General features: G+C 45.6%; 3 protein-coding genes across 16 annotated transcripts in view; 2 read left to right on the top strand and 1 right to left on the bottom strand.

The window, feature by feature from the left end:
* Positions 1-3,096, top strand: part of SPTBN2 (spectrin beta, non-erythrocytic 2) — a 39,165-nt gene extending 36,069 nt beyond the window's left edge. For all 5 annotated transcript variants that reach the window (XM_057725541.1, XM_057725538.1, XM_057725542.1 and 2 more), the window contains 6 exons: positions 57-132; positions 216-266; positions 711-931; positions 1,219-1,392; positions 1,880-1,922; positions 2,257-3,096. In XM_057725541.1, coding sequence (XP_057581524.1) covers positions 57-132; positions 216-266; positions 711-931; positions 1,219-1,392; positions 1,880-1,922; positions 2,257-2,490 — 799 coding nt within the window. In that variant the 3' untranslated portion in view covers positions 2,491-3,096. The remainder of the gene's footprint in view (positions 1-56; positions 133-215; positions 267-710; positions 932-1,218; positions 1,393-1,879; positions 1,923-2,256) is intronic.
* A 6,087-nt stretch (positions 3,097-9,183) lies between these two features.
* On the top strand, positions 9,184-19,082 carry RBM4B (RNA binding motif protein 4B). 10 transcript variants are annotated; one of them, XR_009052610.1, is made up of 4 exons: positions 9,493-9,598; positions 9,974-10,397; positions 15,246-17,802; positions 18,482-19,082. XR_009052610.1 is itself a non-coding variant. In XM_057726801.1 (4 exons), exons 1-3 carry the CDS (start codon positions 9,581-9,583, stop codon positions 15,911-15,913), a joined length of 1,110 nt encoding a protein of 369 aa, XP_057582784.1. In that variant the 5' UTR covers positions 9,493-9,580; the 3' UTR covers positions 15,914-15,922; positions 18,482-19,082. The 10 variants fall into 10 exon arrangements, 7 of the variants coding, with proteins under 7 accessions (XP_057582785.1, XP_057582784.1, XP_057582783.1 ...); XR_009052609.1 differs by having other exon boundaries at positions 18,401-19,082; XR_009052608.1 differs by having other exon boundaries at positions 15,246-17,968; positions 18,401-19,082.
* The window catches only part of RBM4 (RNA binding motif protein 4), a 33,786-nt gene continuing 26,124 nt past the window's right edge, over positions 12,001-19,662 (bottom strand). The window contains exon 3 of the mRNA XM_057726811.1: positions 12,001-13,101. Within this exon, the coding sequence (XP_057582794.1) occupies positions 13,028-13,101 (74 nt within the window). The 3' untranslated portion in view covers positions 12,001-13,027. The remainder of the gene's footprint in view (positions 13,102-19,662) is intronic.

Here is a 19,662-nt window from a genome sequence, read left to right as displayed (position 1 = left end):
GGCTGAGCCAGAGCAACCCAAAGACTTCGCGTTCTCTGTCACCTCTGCCATTCCAGAGCCCAGCCCCGCCTGCCAGCATCCTCACAGCCAGCCAGTGTGAACGGCATCTACACAGATGCGGAAGCCTCACAGGTGACTCCTGCTGCCCCGAGCGTCCCCATCAGAATCTTAGCCCCTCCCCTTGCACATCTGCTTACAGCGTCTTGTCCTTGTAGCCCCTGATGGAACAACAGAGACTTGAGCAGGGCAGCTTCCCAGAAGGGCCTGTGAGTTTTTCCTGGAGGTGTGGGTGTTGCTCACTGGGAGATATAGGACGAAAAGGGGGTGTGAGCTGGGTGGTGGGGACACTGGGGTGAGAAGAGGGCAGAGACGCAAAGGAAACATGGGGGCGGAAAGACCAGCTCTTGGGCTTCAAGCTTCACAGCCTTCAGGTTAAACGTCTCCCTTTTGGTTTTTTTGTGTTTTTTGGTTTGTTTGCTTTTGGCTGCACTGGGTCTTAGTTGCAGCACGCAGGATCTTTAGTTGCTGCATGTGGGATCTCTCAGTTGAGGCATGTGGGCTCTTAGTTGCGGCATGCATGTGGGATCTAGTTCCCTGACCAGGGATCGAGCCCGGACCCCCTGCATTGGGAATGTGGAATCTTAACCACTGGACCACTGGGGAAGTCCCTCCCATATTATCTTTTGAAACAGACACCATTTTCTTCACAGGGGTCTGGTGCTGGGGATGAGGCCAACGGGCCACGGGGAGAGAAGCAGACCCGGACACGGGGCCCGACCCCTCCTATAATGCCCCAGAGCAGGTCATCCGAGTCAGCCCGGGTTGCTACCTTGCCCTCGCGTGGCCCAGAGCTCTCTGCCCAGGAACAGATGGAGGGGATGCTGTGCCGAAAACAGGAGATGGAGGCCTTTGGCAAGAAGGCCGCCAACAGGTGCTGGGTCTGGCCCCGCGGTGCCTGTGGCCTCTCTGGCTCCTGCCTACTGGAGACGCTTGCCAAGAACCTCTTCCTAGATGGGGGTGGGGGGTGGAGTTTGGACTCAACCAGGTGGGGCTAGTGGGGCCTCACATGAGGGCAGGGAGGGTATAGAGACAATGGGCGTAATGACAAGAGTGGAGCTGGGAGTCCTCAGACAACCAAGCTGTTCCCTGGGTGACTGGCCCCTCAGAGGCCAGTCAGTCACCTGCGTCTCCTCATCACCTGCACCGTGTCCCTCCCAGGTCATGGCAGAATGTGTACTGTGTCCTGCGGCGTGGGAGCCTTGGCTTTTACAAGGATGCGAAGGCAGCCAGCGCAGGGGTGCCGTACCACGGGGAAGTGCCTGTCAGCCTGGCCAGGGCCCAGGGCAGCGTTGCCTTTGATTACCGAAAGCGCAAGCATGTCTTCAAGCTGGGGTAGGAACGGAACGTGCCCTCGGGATGGGAGGGAAGGTCACAGTGATACAGGGCACAGGGAAGCCACTGGGGGCCAGGTATTGGGGTCTGAGAGGATGAGGGAGAGGCGGGGGATCTGGTTGTATTCCACACTAATGCTGCCTTGTCAAGCTGAAAAATTATCCTGCCTGGGAGATCTTGAGGCAGCACGCTGGCACTCCCCTGTCTCCAGGGACCTCTGGGGGCCTGCCCCTGCCTGCCAGCTGGAGCAGGAGGCAGGGCCTGGGATGGAGATGAGCTCACCCTGGTCCTTGGCAGCCAATCAGGAAGGATCTGCTTTGGCACAGTCCTGGGAATCTGAAGAATGTGCAGAACGTGTCTGATCTGGCCCTGAGGGCCCTGGACATGTCGTCCAGCCTGGTCTCTGAGTGATAGTGAGCTCTCACCAGCCCTGATCTGGCCAATCAGAGTCTCAGCTCTGCCCTGAGGTTTCTCTCTCTCCCAACAGCTTACAGGATGGGAAAGAATATTTATTCCAGGCCAAGGATGAGGTGAGCTGTCCTTTCTCCTCCCATGTGCCCTCTCCTCCCGTGTCCCCTTCTCTCCGTGCAGTCTTAGAACCCTCCAGATGCACCCTTTCTTCCCTCGCCTCTTTTTCCTTGTCTGAAGTGTCTCATTCTTTGATATCAGACAACCCACAGTATACCAACTGGATGTTTGTGAAGGCCATACCAAAACAGGTTCCCTACCTTCAAGGGGTCTTTTCCTCCAATGAGATGAGAGTCATCTCCGCCTCCTCCTCTTACGCTTCCCCACTGTGGGGAGCTGGGCCCCCCAGCGGAGCATCCTCCAAGCTGACCAGTTGTCTCTCCGCGCCCCCTGCAGGCAGAGATGAGCTCGTGGCTGAGGGTGGTGAATGCAGCCATTGCCGCTGCATCCTCGGCCTCTGGGGAGCCTGAAGAACCAGCGGTGCCCAGCGCCACCCGAGGCATGACCCGGGCCATGACCATGCCCCCGGTCTCACCGGTTGGGGCTGAGGGACCTGTCGTACTTCGCAGCAAGGATGGCAGAGAACGAGAACGAGAAAAGCGCTTCAGCTTCTTCAAGAAGAACAAGTAGTTGGGGGCGAGACTCCCAGGCCAGCTCCTTCCCTCTGTCCAGGAAACTGCCAGGGACCGTCGACAGGGACCACCCTCTTGCCTCTTGTCAGGACAACAGCCTGCTGCTAGGGCCTGTTGCCAAGGTCAACCCATCACCAGGATCTGTCTCTGCGGACGAGTCAGTGTTCCCAAGGGCAACCTTTCTCTTCTGCTATTTAATTCCTGACTGGTGGTGGGGCCCAGGCAACCCCCAATTCCACTCTCCCCCTTCTCCCCTCTTCCCCTAGCCTTATGCCTCTATCCCCACCACAGCGCGGACAGCGCCGCACCCTCTACACAGGCCATGTGGGGAATGGCTGCCCCTGCCACAGCTAGGGCACGCCATCCACTCCTTGCCCCTGGGGACCAGCCAGGAACCTCTCAGAGCTGAAGCAGGACCTGGGGGCAAGATTGCCAGATGACGAGTCAGAGACATCCAAGCTCCCGCTTCCCATCCTCCCTCATCCTCTGACTCAAGCGGCCCCTCCATCTCTAGCAACTCTCAACAGCTTCCAGGTGTGAGTTGTTCAGGGGTAACCACAGCCTTGAGTCTGGCCAAGGAGGTGATTAAACAGCTCAGCTTCTCTTACTGCCTCTGGATGTCTTTGCTTTCCTGACCACAAGCCTCTCTGCCTATGCCTACGTTCTTCCCTCAGGTCCCCGTCTCCTGTGTGTCGGGTTTCCACTCCACCCCCAGCCCATCAAGAACCGCATTATTCTGCGAGCCTCCCTACCACGGTCTCACTTCCCCATGATAATGACCTCCTCTTTGCTGGGATGACCAATGTCAAGCCTCTCTTTAGACCAAAGACGTTCACCACGATGTTCACAAGCGGTATTAATGTTAAAAGGCAGCACATGACTGCTTTCCTTGTGCACAACTTTCTTCACTCAGCAGAGCCTCGCCACAACCTAGTCTCAGCCACTGCTCAGCCCGACAGCGGAGAGTGGAGCACACGGGCGGTGATTACTGACCCCACCTTCCTTCTCAATAGAGAGGACCCCAATAGGGGATCAAGGGAGTCCAGACAGGGATCAGATAAGTAACAGGTTCCCAATCCACTGACCAATAGAATGACGTCACCCTGGGAAGCCACGAGGTACATCCTAAGTGTGTAAACAAAGACACAGGAGAATATATTCTAGATCCAGTGACGCATAAGAAAAGGAGCAGGTGGCTTTCCCTCTTATCTCTGGCTTGGCAACTGGAGGTTTCAGGGCAATAGTATTTGCCTTGGTGGCCTCCTATAGGAAAACTTTGTTCTTTCATTGTTTCCCATACATACACAAACAGCCATTTCTTTTTGGGGCTCTGAGATCTTTCCAGGAAAGCAGCCCCATCTTTAGCCTAATTGGCCAAGGGCCCTGGCTAAGCAGACACTAACCATCATCAGCCATGATGAAGACAGGGTCAGGTGTGTGCAGGCCCAGAAAGTTTCCAAACATGAGATGTGGTAGACCAGATAGCGCACGGAATAATTATCCCTTTCTCTGAAGAAGAGCAGATTCAGTATTCCCAAGTAAACACGTGGATAATGCAATTGGAACAAGCTGTTGTGGGACTAAATGGAGGAGTAATACTTCAGCACTACACAGACACCTTCTTTCATTCTTCAGGTATAATTATAAAATCTCCACTGTATGAAGGAAGAGAAAGTCACACGTCGTGGCATGCTCAGGGAATCTGGGTATTTGCACTCCATGGTGGCAAGCCTGGGGGTTGGGGCAGAAAGCAATCAGTAGAGCTTTTAGAAGGATATGTATATAGGGGTGAGAAACCAATGGAGAAATTATCATTTTAACTTGTAAATAGGGCAGCCAAGTGAAGCAGTCCTGCAGAATGAGGTCAGACGTGAATGGAGACGTAATAAAAATATGCTTTGAGCATCTACATATGCGTGGTAGCTGAAGCTACCTGAGTCCATGAATCCTTAAGGGCAGGACATAGAAGAGGATAAGCATAAGGTCAGGAAGTAAGTCTTGGGAGACACCTTAGGAAATGAGTGGAAGAAAGGGAAAGTTCCAGGAAAGATGACAGAATGGAATGCAGCAATGACGCATGAAGGCAGATTAGAGCACAAAAATACAATAGTGCAGCTTCCACAAATCAATGGGGAAATAGGGACAGGTAAAGATGGATTAATTATTTAGAGAAAACTGTCTGCATTCTTACCTAACCCCACCTCCAAGAGTGACCTCTAGATCTGTGCTATCCGGTATGGTATCCATGAGCCGTACGTGGCTGTGAGCACTTGGTACGTGGCTAGTCCCAACTGAGATGTGCTGTAAGTGTAAATGTTTTCTGGATTTTGAAGACTGAAGAGGAAAAAAAGAATTTAAAACATCTCAGTAATTTTTATATTGATTATATGTTGAAATAGTTTAGATATATTGGATTTTGAAAATATTAAAATTAACTTCAACCGTTTCCTTTTATTTCTTAAATGTTTGTTTACTAGAAAGTTCTGTATATGTTGCTCACATTGTATTTCTATTTGGACAGCACTGCTCTAAATGGACTACAGACGTAAATTTGAAAGGTAAAAACATTAATGTTAATAGAAGAAAATGTAGGAAAACATTTGTGACTCAGGGGGACAGAAAAGGACATTTTATACAAAACTTCAAAAACACAAACTTTAAGACAAAAATTGATTAAATCGATCCCATAAAAAATTTAAGGATTTCTGTTTAATGACGGACTCTGTAGACAAAGTTAATAATTTGGTAGAGTGAGAGAATATTCGAAACCAATAAGAGATTAATATCTAGAATATACAAGAAAATCCTGCAAATCAGCAACAAAAAGGAGACTGTAACCTGACAAGAAACATGGGGAAAAGATACGAATAGGAAAATCACAGAGAGTAAACCTTCCAAACTTAAGAGAAATAAGAGATGCTTAGAATCATTAGTAATCAGGGACTTCCCTGGAGGTCCAGCAATAAAGAACCCTTCCTGCAGTGCTGGGGACGCGGGTTCCATGCCCGGTCAGGCAACAAAGATCCCACATGACACGGGGCAACTAAACCTGTGTGCCACAACTATTGAAGTCACGTGCCTCAACGAGAAAAGACAAAACACGCACGCCACAACTAGAGAGAAGCCCACGCACTGCAGTAAAGAGCCCGCGCACCACAATAAAAGATCCCGTGTGCCGCAACTATGACCCAGCCAAAAAATAAAATAAACTTAAAAAAAAAAGCAAAAGTCAGTAGCTTGCTACAGAAGATTAAAAAAAAGAACCATTAGTAATCACAGAAATGCAAATTAAAGCGCTATACCACTTTATGCCTATTATACTGGCAAAAATTAGACAACTGGATAATGGCAAACACTGGTAGAGACACTGAGGTGTAGGGCCCCTCAGGTGGGAGGGTAGACTGGTTTCCACAGGACAATCTGGCGCTACTTGGACACGTCAGTTAGTTCCATGTATACCCTATGACCCAGCAACCCAGCAGTTCCACCCCTGGGCTTATCTTCCCTTACATTCTCACACCAAACCATTAGGGCACACATAATTAACATAAGGATGTGCACTGCAGCCTTGTCTATAACAACAGTAAGGAGTTGGAGGTGACCTGAGTGTCCTATGCTGGGAGATGGATAGGGAAATATGGTGGTTGCACACTGTGGAGCACTGCTCAGTAGTTACATACCTCACATTAACTTAGTGTTTAGTGAAAAAGTAAGAAACAGTGAGCTATACAACAAAATTTACATAAACATTTGCATAAAATAATTTACCCAAATGAACAATGGGCAGGCTTTGCTTAGATCCATATTAGAAAACAAATGTAAAAAGAGATACTTGGGACAATCCAGGAGAAATTTAAATACAAATATAAGATGATATTTGCATAGCATGGAGCTGATGTTTTAGAGGCAGTTAGTGAAAACCTTACAGGTAAAATGACATTATGTCCAGGATTTGCCTTAAAAAAAACTCCAGGACCCCCTCCACCACACACACAAAGTAGAGGGGGCTACGTAAAATAAGATCAGCAAAATGTTGATAATTGTCAAAGGTGAGTAAAGGGTCCATAGGCGTTCATAATATTCTCTATTTGTGCTTTTTAAAAAATTTCCACAATAAAACATTTTTTTAAATGGAAAAAGCAAATGTGCACTAAAAAGACATGTCTTGTAGAAAACAACCTACGGTTACCAAAGAGGAAGGTGGGGAGAGATAAATCAGGAGTTTGGGATTAGCAGATACAAACTACTACATATAAAATAGATAAAAACACGGCTCTACTGTATAGCACAGGGAACTATATTCAATCTTACAATAACCTATAATGGAAAGAATATGAAAAAGAATATATATACATGTAACTGATCACTTTGCTGTATACCAGAAACTAACACAACATCGTAAATCAACTATACTTCAATAAAACAGACATGTCTTGCAAGAACACAAACAAAATAATACACACTGAACTCATTTAATGGTTGCCTATGAGGGAAGGAGAGGGGAGGTAAAAGGGAATAGATAAGAATAGGGAAATGGATGGGGAGGAAGGATATGCAATGGTACAGTCAGAGCTATGAGGGGGAGCAGTGTAAAAACACAGGAGAAAAGGATGGTGAATGAATGAAAAGTTGAGAAGGGTGAAACTGTTAAAAGGACATTAGTTTTGGTGACCTCAGAAAACTTGGGGAATTGGAGAGGAGGACAGAACCCAAAACACAGTGCATGGGGACTTCCCTGGTGGTGCAGTGGTTAAGAATCCACCTGTCAATGCAGGGGACACAGTTTGACCCCTGGTCTCTTCTGAGACCACATGCCACGGAACAACTAAGCCCGTGCACCACAACTACTGAGCCTGTGCTCTAGAGCCCGTGAGCCACAACTACTGAGCCTGTGCACCACAACTACTGAAGGCTGCACGACGCCTAGAGCCCATGCTCCGCAACAAGAGAAGCCACCACAATGAGAAGCCTGTGCACCACAACGAAGAGTAGCCCCTGATCGCTGCAAATAGAGAAAGCTCATAAGCAGCAACGTAGACCCAACACAGTCAATTAATTAATTAATTAATTAAAAAGTAATAATTAAAAAAAAAAACCCACAGTGCATGAAGGTGGACAATAGCAGGCTCAGGCTCTCTCTTTGAGGAAGTCTGTCTTAGAACACAAGGAAGAAACTCAAGAAGAAAACTGTAATAGTGAAGATGAGTGAAAGCTATTTCAGAAATGGGCAAGGAGGTTCCTATACATGTTTAAAATTTTATTTATTTATTTATTTGGCTGCACTGAGTCTTAGTTGCAGCATGCGGGATCTCTCCATTGCCACCCGTGGGATCTTTTAGCTGCGGCAGCATGTGGGATCTAGTTCCCTGACCAGGGATCAAACCCAGCCCCCTGCATTAGGAGCTCGGAGTCTTAGCCACTGGACCACCAGGGAAGTCCCCTATACATATTTTAAAAGTCTGAGCATGAAAAGAAACTGGAAACGACAAAGAGGAGAAGGGAAGGGGAGTGGTAAATAGAATTAGGTGGGAGACCAGCTTGAGTGCCATTAGAATTGGAAGGACAGTGCCTCTTCTGAAATTGCTGGGAAATAAAGAATTCAGTGAAAGAAACGTAACAAAGTAGTTGGAGAGGAAGAGGGGAGCCTGCAGAATTTGTGCCTGATAGTATCAGAAAGGATATCAAGGAGGAATGGTGATTGACAACCACCCCGGCAAGCTCTACTTGGAGATAAGCTCGGTCCATCAATCTTCATAAACGTCTATTCTTTGTTCAAAGCTGACAGTGAGTAATCCACCTCAATATCTTCCTTTTTGCCACCAGGAGGTGCCCTTGGACCACAGCTGAATTTTGAAACCTGGAAAGTGCTCAGGGACTCAGTTGCCCAGTCCTCCAGCAGCTTGGTGTGGACGTGGAGACCCTGGCCTATCCTCCAAACAAGAAACCTCTCTGGGCCTCCTTTGGTGTGCTCACCGCGCATCAGGAACTGCGAATGACACACAATTAGAGCTTAATTGTCTAGCTAGGGAGAGAAAAATCAGTCTTCAGGTACATGTGACAAGCAAAACTTGACTGTGCAGCTAGAATAAAATGCCTCTCAGAGCTAGCCCGGCTCTGCCCTCTTTGGTTCTCCGTTTCCTCACCAATGCATAAGATGTTTACAATTTAAAATTTTTAAATTATGTTTAAAAGCTCAACCCGCCCCCCCCCCCCGAAAAAGACTAAGTTTGCCTAAAATGTGGTGTGCCTGTATTTCTAAAATGTTGTCCCCAGCTGCCATAGAGGCTGGGAGGCCACTAAGAAAACCCCCTTTTAAGGGACCCAGTGAGATAACCCTTTGTCATCAGCAGTCGCCGTCCTACCCCCTGCTCCACCCCCCCGGGCCTAATAGCACTACCCATTGTGATGGTTAGAGTGACTCTCCCGGGCTTCTGATTTCACCGAGGCAGTGGTTGCATCCAGCGCCCTTGTGAAGCGTGAGCGTCGACCCCCCACCTTTCAAGGTTGTGATTGGCTAGCCAGGCCAGGGGGCGGGCTAACCTCCGCTCCGCAGCGCCGTCATCAGCGGGCCCCGCCCCCGTATCGGGGTGGCTGGGAGCCGAGCCCGGGGCAGCCATTTGTATGCGGCCGCGCGATTGGTCGCCCGGCTCCCGCGAGGGTGAGGGGGGCGCAGCGCGCACTCGCGCGTGCGTGAACTGGCGCGCGAGAAAGGGCCCGGTCGCGCCGAGGCTCGAGCGGCCGTCGCCATTTTGTAGGGTTCTCTCTGACGCGGGAGCCGCCGCCGCCGCCGCCACCCGGAGGTGCGAGGGGGTTCTTGTGGGTGTGTGGGGAGCCTGAGAGCGGGCCGGGCCGGGCCTCTGGCGGACGGGAATGGTCCAGGGTTTGGGTTTCTCCTCTTGCTGCGGGAGCGAGGTCGGGGGAAGACAACGGGAGGAGGCGGGGCCGGGTCTCCGGAGGGGGCGGGGCAGGGGTCGGGTCGAGGCGAGTCTTTGTTGGGGCCAAGGAACTGGAGTTGGGACGTTGGGGTCGGGGATGTCCCAGGTTGGGGCCTAGGGGGCCTTTTTATTCTAAGAGTATCTTGAGAGGTGATGCTGCACGGAAGAGAGGTACACAGATTTCCCTCCAAAACCTTGTTACCAGGAACAGTAAGATCCATGCCTCTTGCCTCCTGTTTGGACTCTCCTCTTACCTGCCCCCGAAATTGAGTATTTCCAGCTAACCCCGTGACTTAAAATGCGCCTGATTTCACGGAGATGATGGACTGTGCAGTGCATGCCGACACCCGACCTGTTCGCGTGTCGCACACAACTCACACTACTCCTTAAGAGCAAAGCTTTCTCCCGCTGTTGAAAAGATAATGAACGTCTGTGTGAGGATCTTGAAGGTGCCAAGAACTTTGGAGGATTATAACCCAAAATGCGATGCCCTGAAATTTTCTCCTCCGCCCCTGACTTTTGGAAATCTCCTTTCTTCCTTTCCAGGCTCTTGTCAGGATGGTGAAGCTGTTCATCGGAAACCTGCCCCGGGAGGCCACAGAGCAGGAGATCCGCTCACTCTTCGAGCAGTATGGGAAGGTGCTGGAGTGTGACATCATTAAGAACTACGGCTTTGTGCACATAGAGGACAAGACGGCGGCCGAGGATGCCATACGCAACCTGCACCACTACAAGCTGCATGGGGTGAACATCAACGTGGAAGCCAGCAAGAATAAGAGCAAAGCTTCAACCAAGTTGCATGTAGGCAACATCAGTCCTACTTGTACCAACCAAGAGCTTCGGGCCAAGTTTGAGGAGTACGGACCTGTCATCGAATGTGACATCGTGAAAGATTATGCCTTCGTACACATGGAGCGGGCAGAGGATGCGGTGGAGGCCATCAGGGGCCTTGACAACACAGAGTTTCAAGGTGAACTGCTCTGGGGCCTGGGCGGCAAATCTGAGTGGGGTCTAGACAGAGGCAAGAAAACAGGACCATGGGGCTGGCAGGTCCATTCTGTTTCAACTGGAAGCAATAGAAATAGTGTATGTTTACCACGCTTAAGGACAACTTACTCTTGGAGAAGCAAACACTTCTCCTTTTCAGATTTGCCAGGATGTTCCTCAACAACTTTGTAGAATCACAAATGGTGGGTTACTTTATCCTGCAGGCGTCATTCATTTGGATGCTGTTGGAAGTTTAATCTGCCTGGGCAAATGAGTGCTTCATGGGAGAAGGGAGGATAAAAGTCTGTGGGTTACCTGTTTCTTCTGTTATGACGAGGAAGCCTTATATTTGAGAGTTTAAATGCTTAGGGTTTATACTCTTTACTGCCTTGGGTGATGGGCTGTGGTGGGAAAGAACAACAGACATCTCGAAGAATCCCTGTGTTATAAATCTGGGTGGTGAATCTGGATTTGGGGGAGTACCTTTTGAGTTCTCAAATTTGTTCAGTCAGTGAGCTATGCAAGCAGAGCCAAAAATCACGCCATGGACTATTCTGCTTCACCTACTATTATTTAATCCGAATGGAAAAAAAGGAAATTTCTAAAAACTAGGTTGAATGGGAATGATAGTCCTGCTTTTAAGGAGATTCCAGTAAGGGTGTTGTATTGAATTATTTCATTAATAAAGGTACATATGTTGTCATTAATACCACAGGAGGTTGACTGAAGATTCTCTAGAAGTGTGCTAATATGGTAGCCACTAGCCACATGTGGCTATTACACTTAAATAAATTTTAAAATTTAGTTTCTCAGTTGTGCTGCAGACATTTCAAGCACTCGGAAGTCATAAGAGGCTAGTGGTGACTGTATTAGTGCAGGTACAGAAGGTTTCCCTCATCACGGAAAGTTCTGTTGTACAGCGCTGTTCTACAAGTTTTTTGTTGACACTGTCATCTTGGACCGCACGTTTACAGCCACATGTAAACCTTTTCAGGTTCATAATTTAAGGCCACTTTTTCCTTTGAGTGCCACTAAAAGGGCTGTTAAGAAGTACTTAAGGGTCCTCTACTAAACCTAGAAAAGCAGAAAGAAAAAAAAAAGGGAGAAGAGGAAAAATTGACCAGAAAAGGGTAAGAAAGTTTGCGGATAGTAGAGATTGCAAATAATGCGTCATATCTTTGGCCTCAGCCAGTGGTGCCTTCAGCTACTCCTTAAAGCATTGGGCAAAAGTTGTAGGTACTTTCTACCATTAACTTGTCATATGACTTTGGACAAGTGTTTTAACCTTTCTGTGCTTCATTTCCCCACATATAAAATAGAGTTAATGATCCCTGCCGTACCTCCCTCACAGGATGGTAGTGAGGCTAGAATGAGGTAATAAATGTGAAAGTGTTTTGACAGTAAAAGCACTGTATGATGAAAGGTGAGCGGTGGTTGCAACAATGAGTATTTCTGTTTTGGTTAGAAATTTATTTAAAATGTAATAGTTAACTTTCCTTATTTACATTTGTTTTTCTTTTATTGGAAAGCTGTTGCACTCACAGCTTTAAAAGTATTATTAATTATTTTCATTTGATGAGGGAGGGGATCATGAATGGACATTGTTGGGGGAAATGGGAGTTCTCTCTCGACAGGTTACAAGCAAAATGTAAAAAGAATGCAGTTAAAGTCAGGTACAAAGTGCAGAGATATTCTACTATAATACTGCATGTCCTTGCCATTTTAATATGCAATTGAATAAAAGGGTAGGGACCAAAATATATATATGAAAATCAGTTAATTGGGGGAGTGGACTTGAAAGGAATGTGTGTTTTAATATAGTGAGTTTAGTTACTTCAGGAAGTAGATATCTGAGTAACGCAATGGTCCATGAGATTTTTTTAAATGTCATTTTTGGAAAAGAGGATCCTTTATTTGGTTTTCATGTTCTTAGCCTGGGCTGTCTGGAGAAAGCCCTCAACTGTGTACATACATACAGATATTTTTATAACCAGCTCTGTTTTTTTCCCAGATGATGAGAGAAAGTTTAACACTGGATAATAAGTTGCACTTTTACAGAAAGTACAATCTAGATACCAGTTTGTCACATTTTTCCATAAAACATTTTTGGTCATCTCCTAATGAAGGTGGCCTCTTAAGAGTGCCACTTTGGGCGTCTTTTGAATCTTTATGTGTTAATGGCTGCGATAGGCTTCCCAATTGTATGACTTCTTAAAGCAGCAGAATCTGAGTTCACCTGGGTCTTTCAGGATCAGTTTCCTCTCCACAGGCAGCAGTGAAATGAACCACTATTGAGTTAGCAAACAGTTTGCATTGCAAGACCCTAAAGAAGCTGTTCCCAGGTAACAACTCAGGCAGCTGAATTGGGAATGACATGTAAGAGTTCAGATGTTTCCTTTTTCCCCAATATGTAAACAAGCATTAAGCTGGAGTATAGTTGTATAATCAGCTGTATCCCTAATCTTCTCTGGATCCTGGCACTTGATAGGAGCTCAGCAATGAGGACCCAAGTTGCCCACTTCTTTGTTTCAAAAGAAAACACTTTGGGGGGTGCTGGTTTTCTGGAAATGTTGGCAACACATCTCAGTAATTTTTGGAGAGCTCAGAAAATCTTTAAGCTTTTGGCATCTCCAGGTGTAGTAGAGTAGTAGAATTTAATCTTCTTTCAATTTTCTTTGCCCTGGTTCCTTAAGGTAATAGAGAAACACAGTATTTCAATTGTAAGAACTTTAGGGGATTTAAATTAAAAACGTAATTACAACCTTTGGAAAGATTATGTGAAAAAAAAACCTGTCACTTCTGTTGCAGATCTTTTATTTCTAGGTAAAAAAATTTTTTACCCGAATTCTTTTCACAGCTACTACAGAGGTAGATTTTGCCACAGATGTTTATAAATATCTGAGTTCCACTCTAAATAAAGCAGTGGTGAAGGTTGGATGTAGTAATAGAAACATCAAGGGGGAAGAAATCACTGGGTTTTGTTCCTGAAAAAAAATAGACCCATAATCTATAAAGGAGCAAGTTAAATATTTTCCTTAAAAATGTACTTCTGGATCTCTGGATTGACTGCTTTTTAGATTGGCATGGTTACACTGACTTCAGAATTGGAGCACAGTTTGTGTCTGTCACACAGATTAATGTCACCATGCATGTTTGAAAGCCAAGTAACTTGTAATCCTCCAGTCTAAATTATAGGGAACTCTACATTTGGGATATAAATTGGGGCAAAAATTCATTTGTTTTTGTTCTAAGCATAGTTAGCCTTTGGCCCGTAATAACTTCTAAGAATGGAAGTATCTAAATCTCTGAAAATAATGGGATGGCTAAATGCTGCTTTCAGAGAATTATTGTCATTTGGTTTCTGTTGAGTCTATCATTGTTGAGGGTGGATGCTGCCTCTACTAGCAGCTGGAAGTAAAAACCTGAGCACCTTCGTTTCTGCTAAAGAAAGGGTTTTAAATTTGAGGCCGCAACTACTACTACTAGAAACTGGGGTGGTAGGAATGTTGGACAATGGGCAGAACTGAGTTTGACTAAAGTGATATTACTGCACTAACCCGCTCCCCTCTCAGGGTCAGTGCATGGCGCTGTTCTGGCTGCCGTCCTGAATCGGGCTGTTTCCAACAGGATGGTGGAGCACGAGGCCTCCTATCGCATAGCTGCATCCAGAACAAGGTCTGTTAAAGAGAGAGCAACTTACTGATCGCGGAGGGGGGATTTGTTCTGAGCCGCCCTTTAGAGTGATGTTCTCTGCGTCTGTACTGGCTGCCTTTGGCTACAATTTGTAAAGCATTGACTTGATCTCCAAAGTCTTAGGCAGTTTGGCACTAAATGCTGCCAAGAATATGCTTTTTCTCGAACTGCTTTTAAAGACCTTGGATGCTTGTGATGGTACACGAGCCCAGGGCAAAGATTGTTTCTCCTCTTAGCTGTTCCTCGTGCTGGTCATTTCCTGGAAGTATGGATGTGGCTTGTTTGTGTGGGTGCCCAGAAGCCTTTAGGCAAATGCTGCATTTTCCTGACAGGTAGCTAATCCCCTGTAAAGAGTTGTAAATGACATAGCAGGATGAAATGCCAGTCATTCCACTGCATAGAAACACACTGTCCCTAAGAAACCAGTACTGCTTCAACACCTGATTCTTGCTGTTGAGACACCTAGGTCTGGTAGTTTTCTGTTCCACAGTAGGCATGGGTTCACCCTTGCTGAAAACAAGTGGGGGTGGGGTTGAAATCTGGAGGGTCTTATGACTGATTCTTGGAGGTACTGGAGTTGAAGCAGATGACAAGCCAGGTATGATTTGTGTACCCAACATAGCCTTCTGGTGACATCTGCAAAAATGGCTGGAGGAAACAAGATGGACAGCATATGGCTGTGGTTTCTAAGCTACAGTAAATGCTCAGGCCTTATGTGACCCTGAGTAAATCAGTGAGTTTGGTAAGATGCTTTCCTCTGGTATAACTGAGGTTTTGTTGGATATTTGATTTGGAAAAACTGTCATGTTTTGAATCGTTAGAATTAATAAATCTTAGTAGTGAAAAGTGGAAACTTTCTCAGTATCTCTGTTGGGGGAGAAGAAAGTCGTGGAGTTGGAGGTAGGAGGTAATCCTGGTCTCCTGGTGTAAGTAGAAAGTATTGGCTGGTTTCTGAGGACTTAAGTTTCTAGCTCTCATCTGTTAAAACTTCAACTTCTTTTGGAGGGGATTGCTGAAATAGGGTTGCAGGAGTGTGTGTATGTTTGTGTGTCTTTTGCCAACTAGTTCATTTTCATTTTGGGGAGGATAAACAATGTCAGTGAGTTATAATGAATCTTCTTACGTCTGTTTCCTCAAGGCAAACGAATGCACGTGCAGTTGTCCACCAGCCGGCTTCGGACTGCCCCTGGGATGGGAGACCAGAGTGGCTGCTATCGGTGTGGGAAGGAGGGGCACTGGTCCAAAGAGTGTCCAGTAGATCGTACGGGTCGTGTGGCGGACTTTACCGAGCAGTATAACGAACAGTATGGAGCGGTGCGCACGCCTTACACCATGGGCTACGGGGAATCCATGTATTACAACGACGCGTACGGAGCGCTCGACTACTATAAGCGTTACCGTGTCCGCTCTTACGAGGCAGTGGCAGCAGCAGCAGCAGCTTCTGCGTACAACTACGCAGAGCAGACCATGTCCCATCTGCCTCAAGTCCAGAGCACAGCTGTGACCGGTCACCTCAACTCCACTTCTGTTGATCCCTACGACAGACACCTGTTGCCAAACTCAGGCGCCGCTGCCACCTCAGCTGCTATGGCTGCTGCCGCTGCCACCACTTCCTCCTATTACGGAAGGGACAGGAGCCCCCTGCGTCGAGCTGCAGCTGTGCTCCCCACAGTTGGAGAGGGCTACGGTTATGGGCCAGAGAGTGAGCTGTCTCAGGCTTCAGCAGCTGCACGGAATTCTCTGTATGACATGGCCCGGTATGAGCGGGAGCAGTATGTGGACCGAGCGCGGTACTCAGCCTTTTAAAAACTGGAGGTGAGAGTGTGGTGGGTGTGGTTAAGAGATTCCATTTAGTTCCCCAGAAAGGAGACCTGTGCCACATAGAGGAGGCTAAAGCCACCTGTTTGCTGTCAGGACAGTATCCGAAAGGTATATTGCATGTGAGTCTTAAATACTTCTCTGACGTAGGCCAGAGGTTCATTTGGCCTATTGAGGTTTTAGTTTACAACTCCAACCAACTTGTTCTTTCTGAGAGAACAACAACAACTCAGTTTGTTAGTTAGAATATTGTTCTTTAATCAAGTGTAAGCAGATCTGGGTTACAGAAACATAGTTAAGAAAACTAACACTTGTTGAGTGCCCTCTTTGTACATGATATCATTTGGTTCTGCAGCTAGCCTTTAAGATATTTTCTCTTTTACAGAGAAAGGAACTAAGGCTCAGAGAGGTTAAGTACTTTGCCTAAAGTCACCTGGTAATTGAGAGATGGGACCAGAATTCAAACTCAGGCCTGCCTGAGTCCAAAACTACTTTCTCTTTCCCCCATAGAAGTCACTGTAATGTATGCTGAGGAGTACAGGTTCAGGAGTTAATCATGAATGTCACCAGTGAGGGTTTAAACTATAAGTTCAGACTTCTGATTTGCTAATAAAACTACTACTTAGGTCATGAGCCTTTATCAGAGGAAATTCTTCTAATATATCTGTAAGCCAAATAAAATCCTCTAAATTCTGGGTATTTAGCTCCAGGATATTTGCTTGAAAGCAGAACATTTTGATGCCACTGTCCTGTGGAGTCCCTTCCTCATTAGTAATCCACAGCATCATGTTCTGCATGGGCATTTAAGCCATATTTCTGGCATTTAAGCCATATTTCTGGCATTTAGAGCAACACTTCTCATTTCTTCCAGCAGATTTTGTGGGGGTTTTGTTGTTGTTTGAGAGGAACATTTAAGGAGCTAGAAAAGTAAAACAGGTAATTTTCTGATGTGTATAAAATCCCATTGGTGGTAACCCTGGCAGTTTAATTTTTCCTACTTCAGAAAATGTATAGCAAAGATGTTGGAATGTCAAAAATAATTAGGAGTATCTAGAGATTGATAAACCTCTTCATCTGAGTGGAAATTGCATCATAACTTTCTGTTCTCATGGTTTTCCTTGTATCTTGAAATTGAGCATCGGTAGAACCGGAGGCCTAGTGGCAAAGTTAAACTGAGTTACCACTGAGTTTTCAGGGTTCCTAACATACCCCTTTGGTATAGGTGTAGGAAAAAACCAAGTGACAGGAATGTGCCCTTTTATGTAGTGAGAAGCAAATGATATGACCCTTTAATAAGTTATGTCCTGTATGACCATGACAAGACTGGGTGCTCCTGAGACTGCTGTGAAGCAATGTGTGTTCACGTGCATGAAGTGGTTAATCTTACAACCAGTGCACCTTGCCACTAATTTTTACTTTTAATGCTGCTAGATCTGCCATGAAGTAGGATATGCCTCTAAAGTAAGGTGGTATCTTCTATCAGATAACTTATATTTCTCTCAAATATGTTCCAAAGTTAAATATTAAATTAGTGTACATTGTGGTCTTTAAAGGGTATTGCTAAGGTATTTTTAAGTGATTTTTTTTGACTTCTAGCAGTGGTTGTTCAACTAACCTCTTTTTAGTGATGACTTTTAAAGAAACTTACCTTCCAGGTGTGAACCTCAAATGGACTGAATAACCCTGAGTTGGTTGCAGTCCCAGGAGCCTGATGTTAATGAGGCTGCCAGGATGAAATACTCCAGAACTGTTGGGGATCCAAATTCGGGTCTCACCCTAGCAGAACTGATTCAAGAACGTCACAACTTTTGAAGTCGATTGGCACAGATCAAGACCAAGATTTGGCCCTTTGTCTGTAATAAGTAGAGGAACTTGGTGTGAGTTAACTTTTTTTTTCCCCCAGCCATTGGTGTCTGGAGTTCCATCATCAATGGAAGAGTTAGAGAATTTAGGATTTCTTCTTTTGATTTGGTAAGGGAGATTTGGTCAATTAAAGGAACTACTGGAATTATGGCTCTAAATCTGTGACAGTTATGATAGCAGGTATGTTGGAGGAGGAATGAACCACTCCTTGATACTTTTTGTGATTGTCATTTCTGAAAATTTGTTTACTATGAAAGATTAAAAATGAAACAAATTTAGGATAGTGCAGTTGGCCATATTTGAGACCTTGGCATCTTCTGATTTTTCTGGACCCCAAAACTACATTATGGTTCTTGATAATATCTGTATGCCCTTTGTTACAGCAACAGTAGCTTTGTATCACAGAAATAGTCTTGCCTAAAAGATGGGTAAGAAAGTGAGAAAGATATGTTTATCACCAACAAAGCAGTCTTCCAGATAAATGGCTTCTTGTTGTATATATAGCTATAAGTACATTCTTATATATAGCCATAGGTGATTATACGAGATGTAGTTTGACCCAGTCTGACTTGGTTTTGTTTTGTTCTGTCTTTTTCCCCCCCTGGAATACAGGACGGGACCAGGGTCCTTGTACTCGGAGCCAAGCTGCTCTCCAGGCATTGTGTAAGCCTCTTGTGTTGTGCTCTCTTTCAGGTAGGATAATTGCGGACTGAACCCTCGGGCTGCGGTCATATATGAGAACTTGCTCCGCGCGGTCCCCTTTGCCGGGATGTTTCCATTGCTTCATGTTTCAGTAAACAAAGGAGTTTGTGACCAACTATGTTTTCTTTCTTAATTTAATTCTTCTAAGTTGACTTTTCTTTCTTCCTGATACTAGTCTTTGTAGCCTTTCACTCTGTTCCTTATATTCTTAGCCTCTGAGCAGCCCTAGGTAAGGATTATGCTGGCATCCCCTTTTTCCTGTACAGTGGAATCCCTCTTATCTTGCTTTCCTTAGGAGTTGAACCCTTCTCCCTGTCTACTTGCAACATCTCCTTCCCTTTAAAATGACCATGTAGTGGCAAGCAACCTTTTACTCTTCTCTGTTAGCTCTGGACTCTAACATTGAAGCTAATCTTCTGAAATTGCTAGGACCATTGGGGTTTTGGTTGCTGTTTGTTTTGTTTTGTTTTGTTTTTTTATGTCTGACCTGTGATCGTGGTACAGCATTAGCTGAAATTTCGCCTTGTTTTATTCCACTTCTCCCACTTTTTTTTTTTTTTAATATTTTGACAAATAAACATTTCTAACACTTGAGTATCTTTTGGTGTTTGTGTGACTTATTTACCACCAGTATCTTCTGGTTCTTTCTCAGTTGTATTGAAACTACAAACTTCAATGACAGAATAGATATCTGAAATTTAGATGTAGCAGGAAGGATTTAGTGAGATAAGTAAACAGCCACAGCAGTAACTGGAGATAAGTTAGCCAGCATCTGGAGGCGTGGATAAACATGCTATACCTAGTGGTAGCTCCTTCTCTCTAAATAACCAGAGCTGCTTTCCCCCTTTATAGGCCAGCAAACCCAAGTTAGTAGTGATAAAAGTGAGCCCCACAGAGGGAACTCTGCATCAGGAAAAGGTTGAACCTGAACAAGGACCTGTCAGATTCTCAGTTTACTTCATAGTATATGTGTTCATTTAAATTCACAGTTTAAACTAGGATTAGACTTTGGCTAAAATGAATACGATAGTTATGATGATGACGTGGGGAAACATGTCAGTATTTTGAGCAGAAAAGCAAGCAGGGTTTTCATAATTGACAGTGATAATATTCTGCAATAAAATGTGTCCTCTAGAAATTTGTTTTAAAGATTTATGGACATGATATTTTCT

The sequence above is a fragment of the Hippopotamus amphibius genome, chromosome 3 (assembly GCF_030028045.1).
Source record: "Hippopotamus amphibius kiboko isolate mHipAmp2 chromosome 3, mHipAmp2.hap2, whole genome shotgun sequence".
Classification (NCBI taxonomy): domain Eukaryota; kingdom Metazoa; phylum Chordata; class Mammalia; order Artiodactyla; family Hippopotamidae; genus Hippopotamus; species Hippopotamus amphibius.
The sequence above is the reverse complement of the archived record's forward strand: the minus strand, read 5'-3'. Positions and strand labels throughout refer to the sequence as shown.

Coding starts and splice junctions, on each gene's coding strand:
- RBM4B (XM_057726801.1), top strand. Junction 10,398..15,245: donor TGACAACACAGAGTTTCAAG/GTGAACTGCTCT, acceptor TGTTTCCTCAAG/GCAAACGAATGCACGTGCAG.